This window comes from Asparagus officinalis, chromosome 8 (genome assembly GCF_001876935.1).
Source record: "Asparagus officinalis chromosome 8, Aspof.V1, whole genome shotgun sequence".
NCBI classification, from domain to species: domain Eukaryota; kingdom Viridiplantae; phylum Streptophyta; class Magnoliopsida; order Asparagales; family Asparagaceae; genus Asparagus; species Asparagus officinalis.
The window spans coordinates 112,253,928-112,269,796 of record NC_033801.1 but is presented as its reverse complement, the minus strand read 5'-3'; the positions used below and the strand labels follow the sequence as shown (position 1 = coordinate 112,269,796).

Sequence of the window (15,869 nt, the reverse complement as noted above, 5' to 3'; positions counted from 1 at the left end):
ATTTTGAATTTTGTCTGATGTGTTAATACTAGATGGGTAACTGATTAATGTTATTTTTGTCATTTTATCCTTATTATACGTACCAATTAGATTTTAGATCAGAAAGAACCGTTGTAGAATGGATTCATATGCAACTGACAGTTAGGAGTTTTATTAACATGTGTGGACTTTAAATGTGTTTGGTTAGTAGACAAACATCGGAATACATACGGTTATAACCAACGTTACATTGTAAAAAGTTATCTCTCAAAAGAAATTTCCTCCCAAATAAAACAATAGAAAACTAGGAGGACTGATTAGAGGGACTACTTTCAAAATATTAAGATTTCAAAATAATAGCAGAATAGAATATTATACAAATACAATCACTATTTTTTAGATTCGTTTTTATGACTATGGATCATTTTCTATATGATTTGCTAGTGTACAACATTTTTTAATGGCTTCTTTTATAGCAAATTTTTTTGGGGGCAAAAAAAAAGGTGAGATACCCTGTTCATATATATATATATACAAAATTTATTACAAAATTGAGCTAGAATAAGAAGCGACGGTAATACTAGAGGATAGGGAGAGGACCTTATCGTCACCTATCACTCTATACTAGAGCATCGATTCTAATTCTCCCAGAGAAACTGAGAAACAAGTGTATCTTTGCTGAACTCTCAGTTGTAATAACCCTTACGCTTTTATAGCAAAATTTTTAAAAAAAAATCCCACACAAGAAAGTAACCTGTACATATAAAGCCACGGGGTGAAGCTTCGTCTATCTGCTCTCCTTGTTTCTTGTATGCAACCTTTATCAAGTACATAATTAATATATTGAATAATTATTGAAGGCCATGGCAAAGAGAGCCATGGCTCTTCTTGATGTCGTGATGATTCTTGCCATATTGAGTTCTTCTTCCTTGTTCCTTCTGTCATCGGCCGAGCTCCCGAGATTCGAACATCCGGTGAAGGGAGATGGGTCTTTGAGTTTGCTTGCAGTGGGAGATTGGGGAAGAAATGGGACTTTTAATCAATCTCAAGTTGCTTATCAGGTTCATATTAAGCTCTCGTTAGGTTTTTTTTTTCTGTATATGTTGGTTTTTCTTAAATTCTTTTTCATTGTATCAAAGCTTTGAAGTTGTGGCAATAATTAACGATTATAATTCATAATCTGACATGCTTGAATCTCCTTTTCGCGGGCCAAAAATTTAGGATACATTTGAATTTGGATTGCTATGTCATTTTAAAGACTCTGTTTAATGCATTAGAACTTAGAAGATATGATAGAGGTGAGGATTATGAATTTATAGACTAACATGTGGATCTTTTTCCATTGTTAAAAAGAAATGAAAATATCACAATTTTCATAATAGCCATCTATATATTATTCAGCGGATATTTGTAATTTATATTGAGAAAAACAAAATAGAAAACTAAAGACACATTAATCCAGACTGCATACTGAATTCAAACATGCTTTTATCATATCTCATCATCTTAGTTATTTGGTGTTTTATTTTTTTCTCTTAAATTAATTGTTTGTTAGAGCATGTATTATTATTTTCAAATGTTGCATTTTTCTTAGAAAATGGGTGGACCTTTGCCTTTACAGGTATAAGGGAGGTAATTAGCATGAGCTGGCTTTTCGGGACAATTAAGCATTTCTAACTTTTTTTGACTAATTCCTGTTTATTCTGAAAGGAAAGTCAGGACAATTTTTTTTGTTTATCTATTTTTTTGACTTTGAAGAGGCATGTTTGATTTATTTTTTTATTGAAAGAATTTTTCTACTAGTCATGTTCGTAATAATTTATATTGAAGCACAAGAAGATTTACTCCAATTTTTAACATTTTGGTGCGCAAAAAACTTTTTGTAGGAATAAGAGGTCGCTTAATTACAAGGGTTACAAGAATTTCTCCTTGATAAACATAATAGCATAGCACCCTTTTTTTTCTTTTTTTTCTTTTTTTCTTTTTTTTTCTTTTTTTGCGGTCTCTGGAAGAAGAGGGAAATAGTAGTTCAGCTATTTAGGTATTCTTAGGGGGTGTTTGGTTACATTTCTATAAATTATAGGAAATGTTTTCCACTCAAAATTTGATTTCCTTGTATTTCTTAAAAAAATTATAGGAAAAGTTTTGAGAAGTTAAAAAGTACAAATTTTCTTACTTTTTGTATTTTGCTTGTTTGGTTCAAAACAAGAAAATGACTCATAACTTTTGGGAAAATAGCAACATTTCTTATAATTTATAGAAATGTAACCAAACACCCCCGTTCTATATAGAAAAGTGAGAACTTTATAGAAATGTGTTAATGAGTTTTATTATTTAAATAATAAATGCGTCAGATTTCCAAGAGATTTCCGCCCATTTTTGAAGGAAATCAATTTCTATAAAATTTGGTACTTTTCTGTACTTTATAGAAAACATTTCTGTAAATCTTTTTTGAGCCAAACACAGTTTATAGAAATCTATAGAAATCTCTTAATTACAAAAATGCCTTTGTTTGTACTTTTTGAGAAAACATTTCTCAAAAACAATGCAACCAAACACCCCCTTATAGTAAATTTTACACAGAATTTTGCACAGAATTAGGAAAGTGGATGGTAACGGTAATCTTTGAGTAATTACTGACGATCCATTTTATTTATTTCCTCATCATTACTTTCTAAAAACAAAAGCTTTATATTTACTAGCATTATTGCAAGTGCAATTAAAAATTCTTTATCTGAACTGTTGCATAAGTGGATTAATTGCATTTAATAATATTCTAAAGTTCAAAGTTAACAACTGCAATTTGAGGCGTAAAATACATATTATAATAGTTTTTAGGGCAAAATTAAAAATAGTAAAATCGATAGGCATATATGAAAAACTTTTGTTTTGCTCATTGATTTTAGAGAGAAGATGAATGTGTTTTGCTCATTGATTTTAGAGAGAAGATGAATGTTGCATAAGTGGTTAAACTGTCAATTCTCTTATATTTTCTCATAATTCCCAGTTTGTCCTTAAACAAGCGGAAAATAAATCAATAAAAGCAAAGCTAAGGAGAGGAGAATTTTCCATAATTCCTTATATTTGTTTATCCCCTCATAATGTCATTTATAAAGTAGCATAGATGGGTTTTATAGTTTTGACGGCAAAATATTGACTTTGAAACGGCAGAGATTCAAGTTGGCTTGAAACGCGCGTGGCTAAAGTTGTAGTATTTTGACTAATTCAAATTAGTTATGTGAACATTTTCTTTATTAATGGACATTATTATTTATGCATATTCATATTCATATTCACATAACTAACTCATTCTAGTTTCTTGAAAAATGTGGCAAATTGTAAGCCCTGTTATGAAACATTCTTTGAAAATGATGCTTTTTTTTATTCATGATTTAAGTCTACATGAATCGTTTTTGTTCTTTCCAATATTTGACTATATATAATTCCATACGAAGTATAATGGCTAACATTATTCATAACATGGATAAATAAATTGATTTTAAATAAGGGGACGATGGTTATGGGCTGACAGCTTATTAAGCAAAATGAGTTATTAAGAGAGAGTAGTGAGACCTACACCTTCTGATGTGACTAACAAGGTGAGTCTCACAGCATGATTATCTCTTAATAGCTCATTTAGTAAAAGCAGCTGCCATTTTATACTTGTTATTTCCTTCAAATAAATATAGATAACTATTGACTATGATCTTTGACGAACAGATGGGAAAAATTGGAGAAGAACTTGACATAGATTTTGTGATCTCAGTTGGTGACAACTTTTATGAAAGTGGACTCACCGATGTAAACGATCCAGAGTTTGAGAATTCCTTTACCAATGTATACACTGCCAATAGCTTGCAAAAACAATGGTATGCTGGTGAGTAATTTACAATGCCAAACCTCAAAAGTTTAGGTATTTCACACAACTATTATGATCTGAGGGGATTCGCACAAAAATATCAACTTCGATAGAAAAAAAATATTGTATACCATCAAAAGACTGTATTGTAGTTTTACCGAAACATCTGAACTCCATGGTAGTTGTCTGACAACAACATAAAGTTCGTTGATTAATGTAGTTGCAAAATATAAATAAAAATTCATGGGTGTTTTTCTGTTGATATGAAAGTTTGTGATATATTTTTTTAGAAATAAAAACTGTTTTTAAAATTTTTGTGCAAAATCGCTAATAGTTCATGATACTTTTACCGTTACTTTTTTGGTTTACATTATTTTCAACTTTTTTTTTTCTTTGTAGTATTGGGAAATCATGATTATAGAGGCAATGTGCTTGCACAATTAGACCCATTCCTTCGAACAATCGATAGCCGATGGCTCTGCATGAGATCCTTCATTGTTGACACAGGTGAAAGTCTTGTAGATTTAAAGATTGTTATTTTAAATTCTAAATAAGAAATAAATTAATTATTTTCTCTTTATTATCTGTAGAGGTTGCACAATTTTTCTTTCTGGATACTACTCCCTTTGTCAAGAAGTACTGGACTCATCCGAAAAAGAGCCATTACGACTGGAGGGGGGTTGCGCCACGCAAGAAGTACATGTCAAACCTCTTAAAGGTACATATATTCATGATAAATTATTTTTGCGATATAATATTTCCTTTCTTATGACCATTTTTTTTTACTATAGTTACCTTTAGGTAGAATTTTATATATAAATAACTTACATTATAATATTTAAAATTTAAAACAATAACATAAAACTTTATCCAAATTATGTACATAGGATTTGGATACAGCACTAGGAGCATCAACTGCAACATGGAAGATCATCGTTGGACATCACGCAGTGAGGAGCGTTAGCGAGCATGGAGACACTGTGGAGCTCGTCGATACACTTCTCCCAATTCTCGATGTAAAAAAGCTTATCAATCAATTTCACCGCTCTATATATCACTTTTTATAACGTCTAATACTTGAACTTACTCAGACTTATGGAGCTGATCTATATATCAACGGTCATGACCACTGTCTCGAGCACATCAGTAGTATTGACAGGTAAAAAAGACATGGTTAATTATTCTCCAATATATTCCATGTGCAAGGGCATGTTTGACAACTGCAAGTCAAATTAGTTTAGCAGAACAAATCAGTTTAAATCATGACCTTAATTTGGAAAAAAAAAAGAAAAGAAAAATCAGAGAATGAATCAAACTGGTTTAATTTGTTTAGGCCAAACTTAATTTCGAGGGGAGTTGTCAAACTGGCCCTAAGTTTTTGTGATGCTAATAATGTTTGTTTGTCTGTCTGTTTCAAGTCCACTTCAATTTATTACAACCGGAGGAGGATCAAAGGCTTGGAGAGGTATATACAAGCCTACAAATGAAAATTTGCAACTGTTCTATGATGGACAAGGATTCATATCTCTGCAACTAACGAGGGCTGAAGTGAAAATTGTGTTCTATGATGTTGATGGAAAGGTTTTGCATCAATGGAGCAATGCCAAAGAGCTCAATTACTTCATCTAAAAGGTACAGCTTCGCTTGTAGATTTCGATCGGAGATCTTGGCAATGAACGAGATGAAATCCTATCTTGATTTTTGAACAATGTGATACATAGATGACTTGGTATCGGATGGTCAAATTAATCTTTCAGATGGTGTTTATGAAGTAACTATACATTTTCTCAAGCATCTTCTTTAAAGCCATAAAGCAAATAAAAAATAGTAAGTCATTACATTATGCTAGGAGAGTGTTTCACATTTGAGCATAGTGATTGATGTCAATTATGTTAATCTTTCATTATCAATTTTACTTTAAGAAGATGCCAAAATATACGACACACTTCAACAAATCATAAGAAACGTGTTAGGTAGGATATCAAAGTGTGTGAATCTTGCCATTTATGAAGTGGCAATAGCAATTTTTTGAAGTTTGGAGCAGAAAGTAGTTAATCACAAAACTCAATGGGCGTGTGTTCGCGCTTTGAATCTTCCAATTAGGCGTGTAAAGTAGTAAAAGTTCATTCAGTTGTGCTTTTGTTTGTTTGGCCTCCATTTGACTTTTAGCATTGTGAAACTTTTGTGATGGAGTTCTGGCACAATCAAAAATTTCCACGTAGGAGCCCTTGGTCAGCTAACCCTATAGTTCTTGGATTCATTACAAGTACATCCTTTGTACTATGTCTCTCCTAAATTATTTTAACAGCATACATGTATCTAGAATATCTAACAGTATTATTATTATTACTATTTTCCGTTTTGAGATGTCTAAATAGAATTATCTCTTTGCTATTTGTACACGTACCATATGCGGTTATGTTCAAACACCTATAGAAGAATAGAGTGTCTAATCTTCAATAAGCTGAAATACCAGAAGATCATTGTGCAATATATTAAAGTTATTTGACATCCATGTGACCAGTGTATATAGATAACCTAGAGATAAATCTGTTTTCACGTTAGGAGGTGGTAAACTCTGTGTTCTACAAGAGGGTGCATCTTTTGCGCGCCGTACGAAAGCATGTTCGACAACCAAACGAGTCCGCGAGCGATGATAGAAGAAAACCAAACCAAATACGAGTGCAATCTACCAGAATACAACACAAATCAAACCAAACACAGATATTTACGTAGTTCGGCAATTGCTTACGTCCACGAGGAGAGGATGAAGAGATTTTACTTTATGGAGAAGAAATACAATGAGTTACAACTCACAAAATCACTCAAATATAACCCTAACCAAATATCTCAACTCCCTCACAATCTCTCTCTCTCAAAGTGCTCAAAACAATGCTAATCCTCTCCTTTAGAAACCCTAAAAACGTGTTTGTATTTATATCAAACACTTAATCCAAAACCAACCACGAAAACCAAAACAGGCCCATAATCGCTTGGTGGCCGACTAAACACATGCGACGGTCGAACCGCTAGACCGTTCGGCGACGGCAGGACCGTTTCGGTCGACGGCAAGCCCGTTCGATTCGACGCCAGACCGTTCGGCCGACGGCCAGACCCTATTCGGTGTCGACGACCGATAGGGGTTTCAAACCCTTATATTCAGAATCTGTCGGCTCGCTAGCCTATGCTGTCAGTCGACCGACTCGAGGGATTTACTGTACTCGTGTTTTTGCGTAATTTTCTCAAATCCTTCGCCATTTTTTATAATTCTCCGCCTCGGCAAAATTTTCCCAAAACTAAGCCGACACCAACATGAGCACCAATGCGTCATCTCACCAAATCCGGCTGTACCAATGTGGTTGCCTACGTACCCCCTCTCCCAAGGGATCAAGTCGCTCGTAGTTCATCCAAATGGCCGCAAACGACCTCAACAATCACGAATTTGCAACAAGTTTCTACAATGATCAAACTTGTTGCTCGGGACCACCTTCATAAGCATATCGCTGGATTATCTTTTATGTGGACCTTCACGAGCTCCACATCCCCATCTTCAAGAACATCTCGAACAAAGTGATAACGAACATCGATATGCTTCGTCCTCGCATGAGACCTGATTCTTTGCCAAATAAATAGCACTCATGCTATCATAATAAATGGTGACGGATCGCTGCGAAACTCTAAGATCCTCTAAAAGTCCTCGAAGCCAAATCACCTCCTTAACAGCCTCCGTAATGGCCATATACTCTGTCTCCGTTGTTAACAAAGCCACCGTAGATTGCAAGGTGCATCTCTAACACACCGACGCTCGAGTCAAAGTGAACACATACCCTGTCAATGACTGATGTTTATCCAAATCTCTAGCGTAGTCCGAATCTACGTATCCAATACATATCTGGCCACCGCTAGTGTGCCGCTCAAAAACCAAATTAACGTTGAGAGTACCTCGAATGTACCTCAAAATCCATCTCACGGCATCCCAATGACCCGGGCCTGGGTCGTGCATGTATCTTAAAACCATGCTCACTACCTGTGACAAATCCGGCCTCGTACAAACCATGGTGTACATCAAACTTTCACTACGCTCGCATATGGAGTCTTCGATATCAACTCTCTATCTTCAACTGTCTTTGGTGAAAGGTCAGCTGAAAGCTTTAAATGGGCTCCCAATAGTACACTAACTGGCTTCGTCTCCATGCTCACATTGAACCGTTGTAGAACATTCTTTAAATAAGCCATCTACGTCAAACAAATTCTGCCATTGTCTCTGTCTCTACCGATCTCCATTCCCAAAATGCGCTTCGCTTCACCCAAATCCTTCATCTCAAACTCGCTCGAAAGCTGAATCTTTAATCTGTCTATCGCGGATCTAGAAGTAGAAGCAATTAACATGTCATCTACATAAAGCAATAAGTAAATGTACGCAACTCTATTCAACTTGTGATAGTACACGTAAGGATCAAACTAGCTCCTAATGTACGAATGGCCGATCATGAACCCATCAAATCGCCTATACCACTGTCGCGGAGATTGCTTCAAACCGTATAGTGATTTCTTCAACCTACAAACCAATTTCTCCTTCCTTGTAGCTCGGAACCCCAATGGCTGAGTCATATAGATTTTCTCATTAGGATCACCATGAAGAAATACCGTTTTCACATCTAATTGATCCAATTCCAAACCATATTGTACCACCAAAACTATTAAAATTTGCATCGAAGAATGCTTCACTACCGGAGAGAAGACCTTATTGTAGTCAATACATTCCTCCTGTGCATATCCGTTCGCAGCCAACCTATCCTTGAACCTCACGGGAGTGCCTTCAATGCCCTCCTTCTTCGTATACACCCACTTGCAACCAATAGCCTTCCGTCCCTTTGGAAGCTCGACAAGCTCCCATATGTCGTTCCTATGTAGAGACTCCATCTCCTCCTGCATAGCCACCTGTCACAAATCAGCCTCCGAACTCTGCTCGGCCTCTCCGAATATAGTAGGAACTATCTTATCGACACTCTCCACTAGAAGTGCATACGCAACGACTGTGCCTGTATACCTCGCTAGCATCCATATGTCTCTCCTTGGGCTCCGAACCGTAATCGAATCCTGAACCTGAGCCGTCGGTCTCTAATCCTGCTCAACTGTACCTGTATCCTCCAAATCATCATCGTGCTCGCCTGGCGTCACCTCAGTCGACACTCTAATAGATATGGTCTCATCTGGAAAATGTGGAGCTGCATCAATCTCCACCACTTGCGAAATCTCCTCTGTCGGGGTGCTCTCCACCTGATGAGAGGTGGGAAGCTTCAAGATCGAAGCCTCATCGAATGTGATGTCTCTACTTAGCATAATTTTCTTATCAATTGGATCTCAAAGCTTGAATCCTTTCACACTATGCTTGAATCCAACAAATATGGCTTTTTTAGCTCGAGGTTCTAATTTATCAGTCTTCACATGATAAAATGTAAGGCACCCAAATACCTTGAGCTGATCATAATCGCGTGCTGTCTCCCCCGACCACATCTCTATAGGGGTTTCTTCTCAATCGTAGATGAATGCAACCTATTAATGAGGTGACTCACATATAAAAGTGTCTCAGCCAAAAAGATCTTCTCCAAACCACTCTGCGATAACAAACATCAGACCTTCTCCAATAAAGACCGATTCAATCTCTCTGTCACCCCATTCTGCTACGCTTAGAATAGTCATCTACAAATACGACGAACCAATATCGACCACCAAGTGATATAGTCTTGGTGGGATCCCAAACATCCGTGTGCACGTAGTCCAAGATGCCCGTCGTCCTGTGTACGACTGTCCTGAACTTTACTTTTTCCTTCTTGCCAAGAATGCAGTGCTCACAGAATTCTATATTTTCACTCTTAGCTCCTTTCAATAGCCCCTGCTTGTACAAAGCCTGCAGTGACTTTTCACATGTGTACCTCAACCTATTGTGCCAAAGTCTGCTCGCGTCCGCCTCTAAAATAGCTGAAGCTACCTGGCCAATCTCGGTGTTTTCCTTTAGATAATACAAATTCCTACTGCGGACTCCCTTCATCACCACCAAAGATCCCATAGTAACCTTCGCTACAGCGTTCTCAAAGGTCACCTTGAATCCCTTTGCCTCCCAAGCTCCAACGAAAATAAGATTCTTCTTCAACTGAGGAACGAATCTTACTTTATTCAATTCACGAACAACTCCATCGTGCATCCGGATCCTAACGGTACCTATCCTACAAATGCCACATGATTGATCATTTCCCATGACTACCACACCCCCATCGAGTCTCTCGAATGATGCAAACCAATCTCGCCAGGGAGTCACATGATAAGTAGCATCAGAATCTAGCATCCAATCAGATGCATCCACATGGTTCACCTATGAAGTAATCAATAGAGAAAAGCACGAATCATCGGAATCATCACCTCTAGCAATGTTCATCTCATTGGCCTTCGGGCCCTTCTTCTTGTTATTCTCCTTCTCTTTGAGCTTCAGGCAATCTCTCTTTCAATGTCATTGTTCCTTGCAGAACGCACACTGATTCTTTGCTAACTGGTAGTGGCCTCTTGACTTTGACCCGTCTCTATTACCAGCTCTTGGATATAGACTTCTTCCTCTCGTCGACAAGGCATCTCCGGAAGTGCTAGCTCGGGAAGTCTCTTTGTCCTTCCTCCTCAAATCGCAATTCGTTAATGCATTAGTAGGTGATGGAAGATCTACTATTCAACAAAGTGAGCACGAATGTATCATACTCCTCATCGGGTAAGGAGTCCAACAAAATAATCGTCTTGTACTCGTCCGTTATCTTCTCATCCACGTTTGCCAAGTTCGACAACAAATTTGTATAGTTGTTCACATGAGCTGCCCTTGGACATCTGGAATCTGAATAATCTCTGTGGTAAGTGCAACCGATTCTCAACACTCTTCGTAAGTTACTTGTTGTTAAGAATCTTCCACATCTTTATCACAGACGTTACCCCAATCACATCGTATTTCAGCTCTTATTCCAAACAAGACCTGATCACCCCACAAGCGTTCCTATTCATCTTATCCCATATCACCTCATCGTATTTCGGTGGCCTCACATGGACCATGATGGTCTCTCCAAATTTTGAGCATTGAGAGTGTCCTGTACGTCGCTCATCCACAAACTAAAATTGATCTTGTCGTCATACTTCACTACACTGATCTTAGTACTTTGAAGTCCAACCTGAACTGTACTCATCACTGTCTTGCTGCTTTTACCAATTTCTTCTCCCATGCTTACAAACTCCAAATTGTAAATAAAGATTCATACTTTGATAGAATTGAGAAACTACCTAACTGAACCCTAGATAGGATTCCAACACGATCTCCTAAACACACAAGGAAAGAGAGATCCCAACGGTAACTACGCAACGTTATCTCCACCGAAGCCTAAAACTCCAAGAACCAAGCTTCAAACAACGAATCTTCCTCCACCCAATGCAAAACCCTAGATCTGAAACCCTAGAGCTCTGATACCAATTGTTGCGCGTCATGCAGAAGCATGCTCGACAACCAAACGAGTCTGCGAGTGATGAGAGAAGAGAACCAAACCAAATACGAGTGCAATCCACCAGAATACGGCCCAAATCAAACCAAACACAGATATTTACGTGGTTCGGCAATTGCCTACGTCCACGGGGAGATGATGGAGAGATTTCACTATATGGAGGAGAATACAACGGGTTACAACTCACAAAATCACTCAAATATAACCCCAACCAAAGATCTCAACTCCCTCACAATTTCTCTCTCTCAAAGTGCTCAAAACAATGCTAATTCTCTCCTTTAGAAACCCTAAAAAAATGTTTGTATTTATATCAAACACCTAATCCAAAACCAACCAGGAAAACCAAAACAGGCCCATAAACCGCTTGGCGGTGGACCGAACACATGCGACCGGTCGACCGGCCAGACCCGTTCGTTCGACCGACCAGACCCGTTCGGTCGACCGACCAGAGACGGGTTTCAAATCCTGTAATTCAGCAATTTTATGGTCGACAGGACCTATGCCGTCGGTCGACCGACCCGAGGGATTTCCTGTACTCGTGTTTTTGCACAATTTTCTCAAATCCTTCGCCATTTTCTACAGCATCTACAATTAACCTTTATTGCAAAAAATAATCTCAAAGAATAAATATTCAAAGAAACATAAATTAAGTTAAACATGCATTTCCTTTTTTTATGAAGAAACAGGCATTTTAATAACAATTCTTGAAAGAGAAATTGGCGTTTCGATTTGAGCTTTGGTGCTTCAATCATGTCATGTGAGAGGCATGGGAATATCTGTTAGTTGCTCACACAAAATTATATTTCTGAATTCGATTCTCCTAATCAACTAACACATGACAAGATAGCCCTTGACCCTGAGACCCTATGGAACCCTGAACGCCACATATTAAACTGAACATGAAGATTCTATGCGATACCAAATTTGTGTCGCATATATAGTATTGTAAGGTGAAAGATACATATCAACTCTTGTCGGCAAGACATATATATAACCCTGAACGCTCATGGTGACGGACCACCCTGGTCAATTTGGGGGATCCTTAATTATTGATGGCACAATTCATGTGTTATGGCGATATATTTTAGGGTAGCGAAGACCTCACCCCAAAAATAATTGAGGGTTGGCTTGACGGCGACTGCTCGAAGGGAAGAAGAAACCCACCAAAAAAAAAAAAAGGACCATCAATGTTACGAGGGCAGAGCTAAGGCAAAACAAACGCCAAAGGGAGAAAAAGTACAGTGGTTCTTCTTCGCTAGGCAGCCGTAACTTTTAAGATTGTTCTAGTTTTTTTTTAAGACAAGATCTCCGAATATTCTCATGAAAGAAATGGCCACCTTGAGTTACGTAGCTGATCCAATCAATTGATGCACAATAAACTTTTCTTTTGGTTGAGGAATTAAACAAAATTACTATTATTCTGATTTTGATTCCACCCACCCAACCAACAAGTGATGAGGTAACACTTGACCCAGAGAGGCACTAAAGAACGATGAAGATGACATATCCATACGTTCCCGCATTTATGTCCCATTGAATTAATTACGAGGTCAAAATACACATGCAGTGCACTATCCATAATAAGACGTTATTCACGTTAATGTGGGCCTTCTAAGCCAGCTTGGAGGATTCTTGATTGATAAGAAAAAAAGAAGGATGCGTGATTTTAATTGACATTAATTATTAGTTGGCAAGAGTTCCCATCTTCTCTTGAAGTTAGTTTGAACGCCTCCACCCAAATATTATAATCCTCTAATCCCACAAAATAATTGAAGCTGGCCGAGCATGCATGATTGCCTCAGAATACTTAGAAGAAGAACCAAAAAAGACCAGCAGGCGTGTGTACAAGAGATCGTGGCAGACAAAAGACAGATGATGACGGTCGCAATTAATGTTTCAAAAATAAAAAGAAAAGAAGAAAAAGACTGGCCATCAAATTGATCACATCTAGTTCTAGTGTCATGTACGCAAGTAAGACTTCCTAGTTCACAAATTAGAAAATGTTGGTAAATAGGAGCATCAATATTGGTTATCGCTATCAGAAATCGGAGGACCACAGTTAAACAAGCTAACTTTCGTACAAAAGCAAGACTGAATGAGAGAAAAAGGACCGGGTGATGATACAGTAGAATTTTACGAAGCCAAACCCTTGGAGTTGTGCAGTGAGTTAAGAGGTGATATCAGCAAAATAAATACATATTATACATGTTTGAGAACATTTCTGGTCAAGGTATCAACTACGCCAAAACCAATCTTTACCACTTTGGTAAATCTTCCACCAAAGGACTTTCTTTGCTAACATCCTCAACTCCTCCCATGCTTTTCCATCTTTTAAATATTTGGATATTCCTTTAAAAAAGGGCTCTCTTACACCCCTCTCCTTGACAAATTTGTTGGCCTTCTTATTTTGATGATGTTTAACAAACAATTTATCACTAATGTTGTTTGTCTAGTATTTGTGTTTTCCTATGTATTATAGACAAACAACGTAGTTGGAGGTTGGATGGATTAAGCCTACACGATCATATCAAGAGGAGGTTGGCGGATTGGTGGAGTGAAGCTACATACAATTCAAGTTAAAGATCAAGTTCAAGCTTCATCCGCAACGTGTACCAAGTTGAGCTAAAATGAAGATCAAGATCAAGCTTGGGTAATTTAGTATAAGTTTATATTATGTGTGTTTAATAGGTTAAGCTCAATATCTATACACACACATTTTATTGGTTTCTTCGTATATATATATATAGTTATATATATATATATACATAAGTTTTGGTTTCTATGCATATATATAGTTATATATATACATACATATGGTATTGGGTTTTCATGTTTATAATATGAAATCACATATTTCATTGCATAGAATATGCAATTTTGTGAAAATATTGTATTCTTAGTTTGTAGACTTCAATATCAGTTTATACATGTTTTACTAAGTCTATAAAAACATTTCACAAAGTTTCAAAAGTTGGTTTATGTCAAAACATCAAAATTCAAGTATCTCATATTTTCATGTTTTGGACTATTTTGTAAAATGATGATATTTTTCATTTGGGAGGTCCTTTCTGATAACCAGTCACTGTGGCATGTTTATTATCATGTCTACAATCATTCCCCAAAGTTTTACATTTTTTGGAATTTATTTGATATTTTTAAACAGCTTTTTAAAATCAGCATATCAGGTTTTTCATGTGTCAGATTTCGGTCGACCGCACCGGTCGACCGAACCTGAGGTCAAAAGTTCCCTGGCTGACAGAAGCCTATCGGTCGAGATTTTACAAAACAGCTGCGCACTGCTACAGTAATCCGGTCGACCGTACCGGTCGACCGAAGTACTGTAGCATCCGACCGTTGCTACAGTAACAGCTAGTTCTGTTTTTTGTTTATTTTAATGTTTTGGGGGTGTTTTTATTGGTTTTTGGGGTTGTTTCATGAGCCTATATATACCCCATGCCCTCATACCTCTAAGGTAACTCAAGAAATGTTTTAAACAAGTTTAAAGAGTTTTAAACAAGGGTTTAAGTGAGTTTTAGTGTTTGTTTGGTTTGAAGATTATTTTCACAAGTGGAGGAGATCATCTTCTTGTTTGGGCTTCATATCTCCATCTCTCCATCTTGATCTAGAGAAGTTTTCCTAAACTCAAGTCTAGCTTTTATTTATAATTATTTGTTGATTATCATTTCTATTAAAGCTAGTTTTATATTGAGTTTAGTTTGATTTGATTTACTCTTTGTTTGCACACACAACCATTGAGCTTATTGTATTTGCATACATTATATAATTGGGTTGTGGGATAGTGTGACATTGAGTTGAGCCTAATTGAGTTCTCACCTTGTTAGAGAGAACAATCATTTGCTATATTGTGCTTAATTGTTAAATCACTTTGTAATACTCTTGTACACCGAGTGAGGAGTGTGTGGTGAGAGTCGGGGATCGTCCCAAGAGGAGTGGCGTCGGTTGACGTGCCTAGGGAGAGGTTGTAACCGAGCACTTGAGGGAGACACGGCTAGGTCCAACACTTAGTGGGTGTAGAGTGTGATTGCAAGAGTGTGAGTTGTAGAGTTTTCGGTTAGCTAGAAAACCGAGTGTGTAGAAGAAGTTCCGGCTTCCAAACCGGATTGTGTTAGTGGATTTCTCCCCGGGAGTGGGGAGCGGAGACGTAGGACGGAAGGTCCAAACTCCGTGATCATATTGCTTGTTTAAGTTTGTCTTTGGCGTATTTGTTTTTGCATTCATCTTATATCGCCAATTGTGCATTGCTCATTCATTTCATCCACTATCCTATTTAGATTATTTACCCTTTTGTTGTTTATATATCCTTGCATATATTTCTATCATTTAGGATATATCTTGTTGTTCATATTGCTTATCCTAGCTCACATATCTTGTTGTATTTTATACTTGCTAAGATAACTTATTAATTAGTTTTAATTAGCATATAATCGGATTCGATTAGCATAAGACCCTAATCACCCCCCCTAGGGTCTAACAAAATTCTC

At 37.2% G+C, this 15,869-nt stretch overlaps 1 protein-coding gene across 1 annotated transcript; it reads left to right on the top strand.

Moving 5' to 3' along the window:
• LOC109822441 (purple acid phosphatase 3-like) lies at window positions 599-5,681 on the top strand. The gene is made up of 7 exons (XM_020388641.1): window positions 599-1,040; window positions 3,700-3,856; window positions 4,238-4,345; window positions 4,429-4,556; window positions 4,726-4,854; window positions 4,930-4,997; window positions 5,257-5,681. Exons 1-7 carry the CDS (start codon window positions 843-845, stop codon window positions 5,465-5,467), a joined length of 999 nt encoding a protein of 332 aa, XP_020244230.1. The 5' UTR covers window positions 599-842; the 3' UTR covers window positions 5,468-5,681.

Bases quoted from the DNA above. Each gene is read 5' to 3' on its own strand.
- LOC109822441 (XM_020388641.1), top strand. From the start codon at position 843: ATGGCAAAGAGAGCCATGGCTCTTCTTGATGTCGTGATGATTCTTGCC. The intron at 1,041-3,699 runs GTTCATATTAAG...TTTGACGAACAG, and splicing joins AATCTCAAGTTGCTTATCAG to ATGGGAAAAATTGGAGAAGA. The intron at 3,857-4,237 runs GTGAGTAATTTA...TTTTCTTTGTAG, and splicing joins GCAAAAACAATGGTATGCTG to TATTGGGAAATCATGATTAT.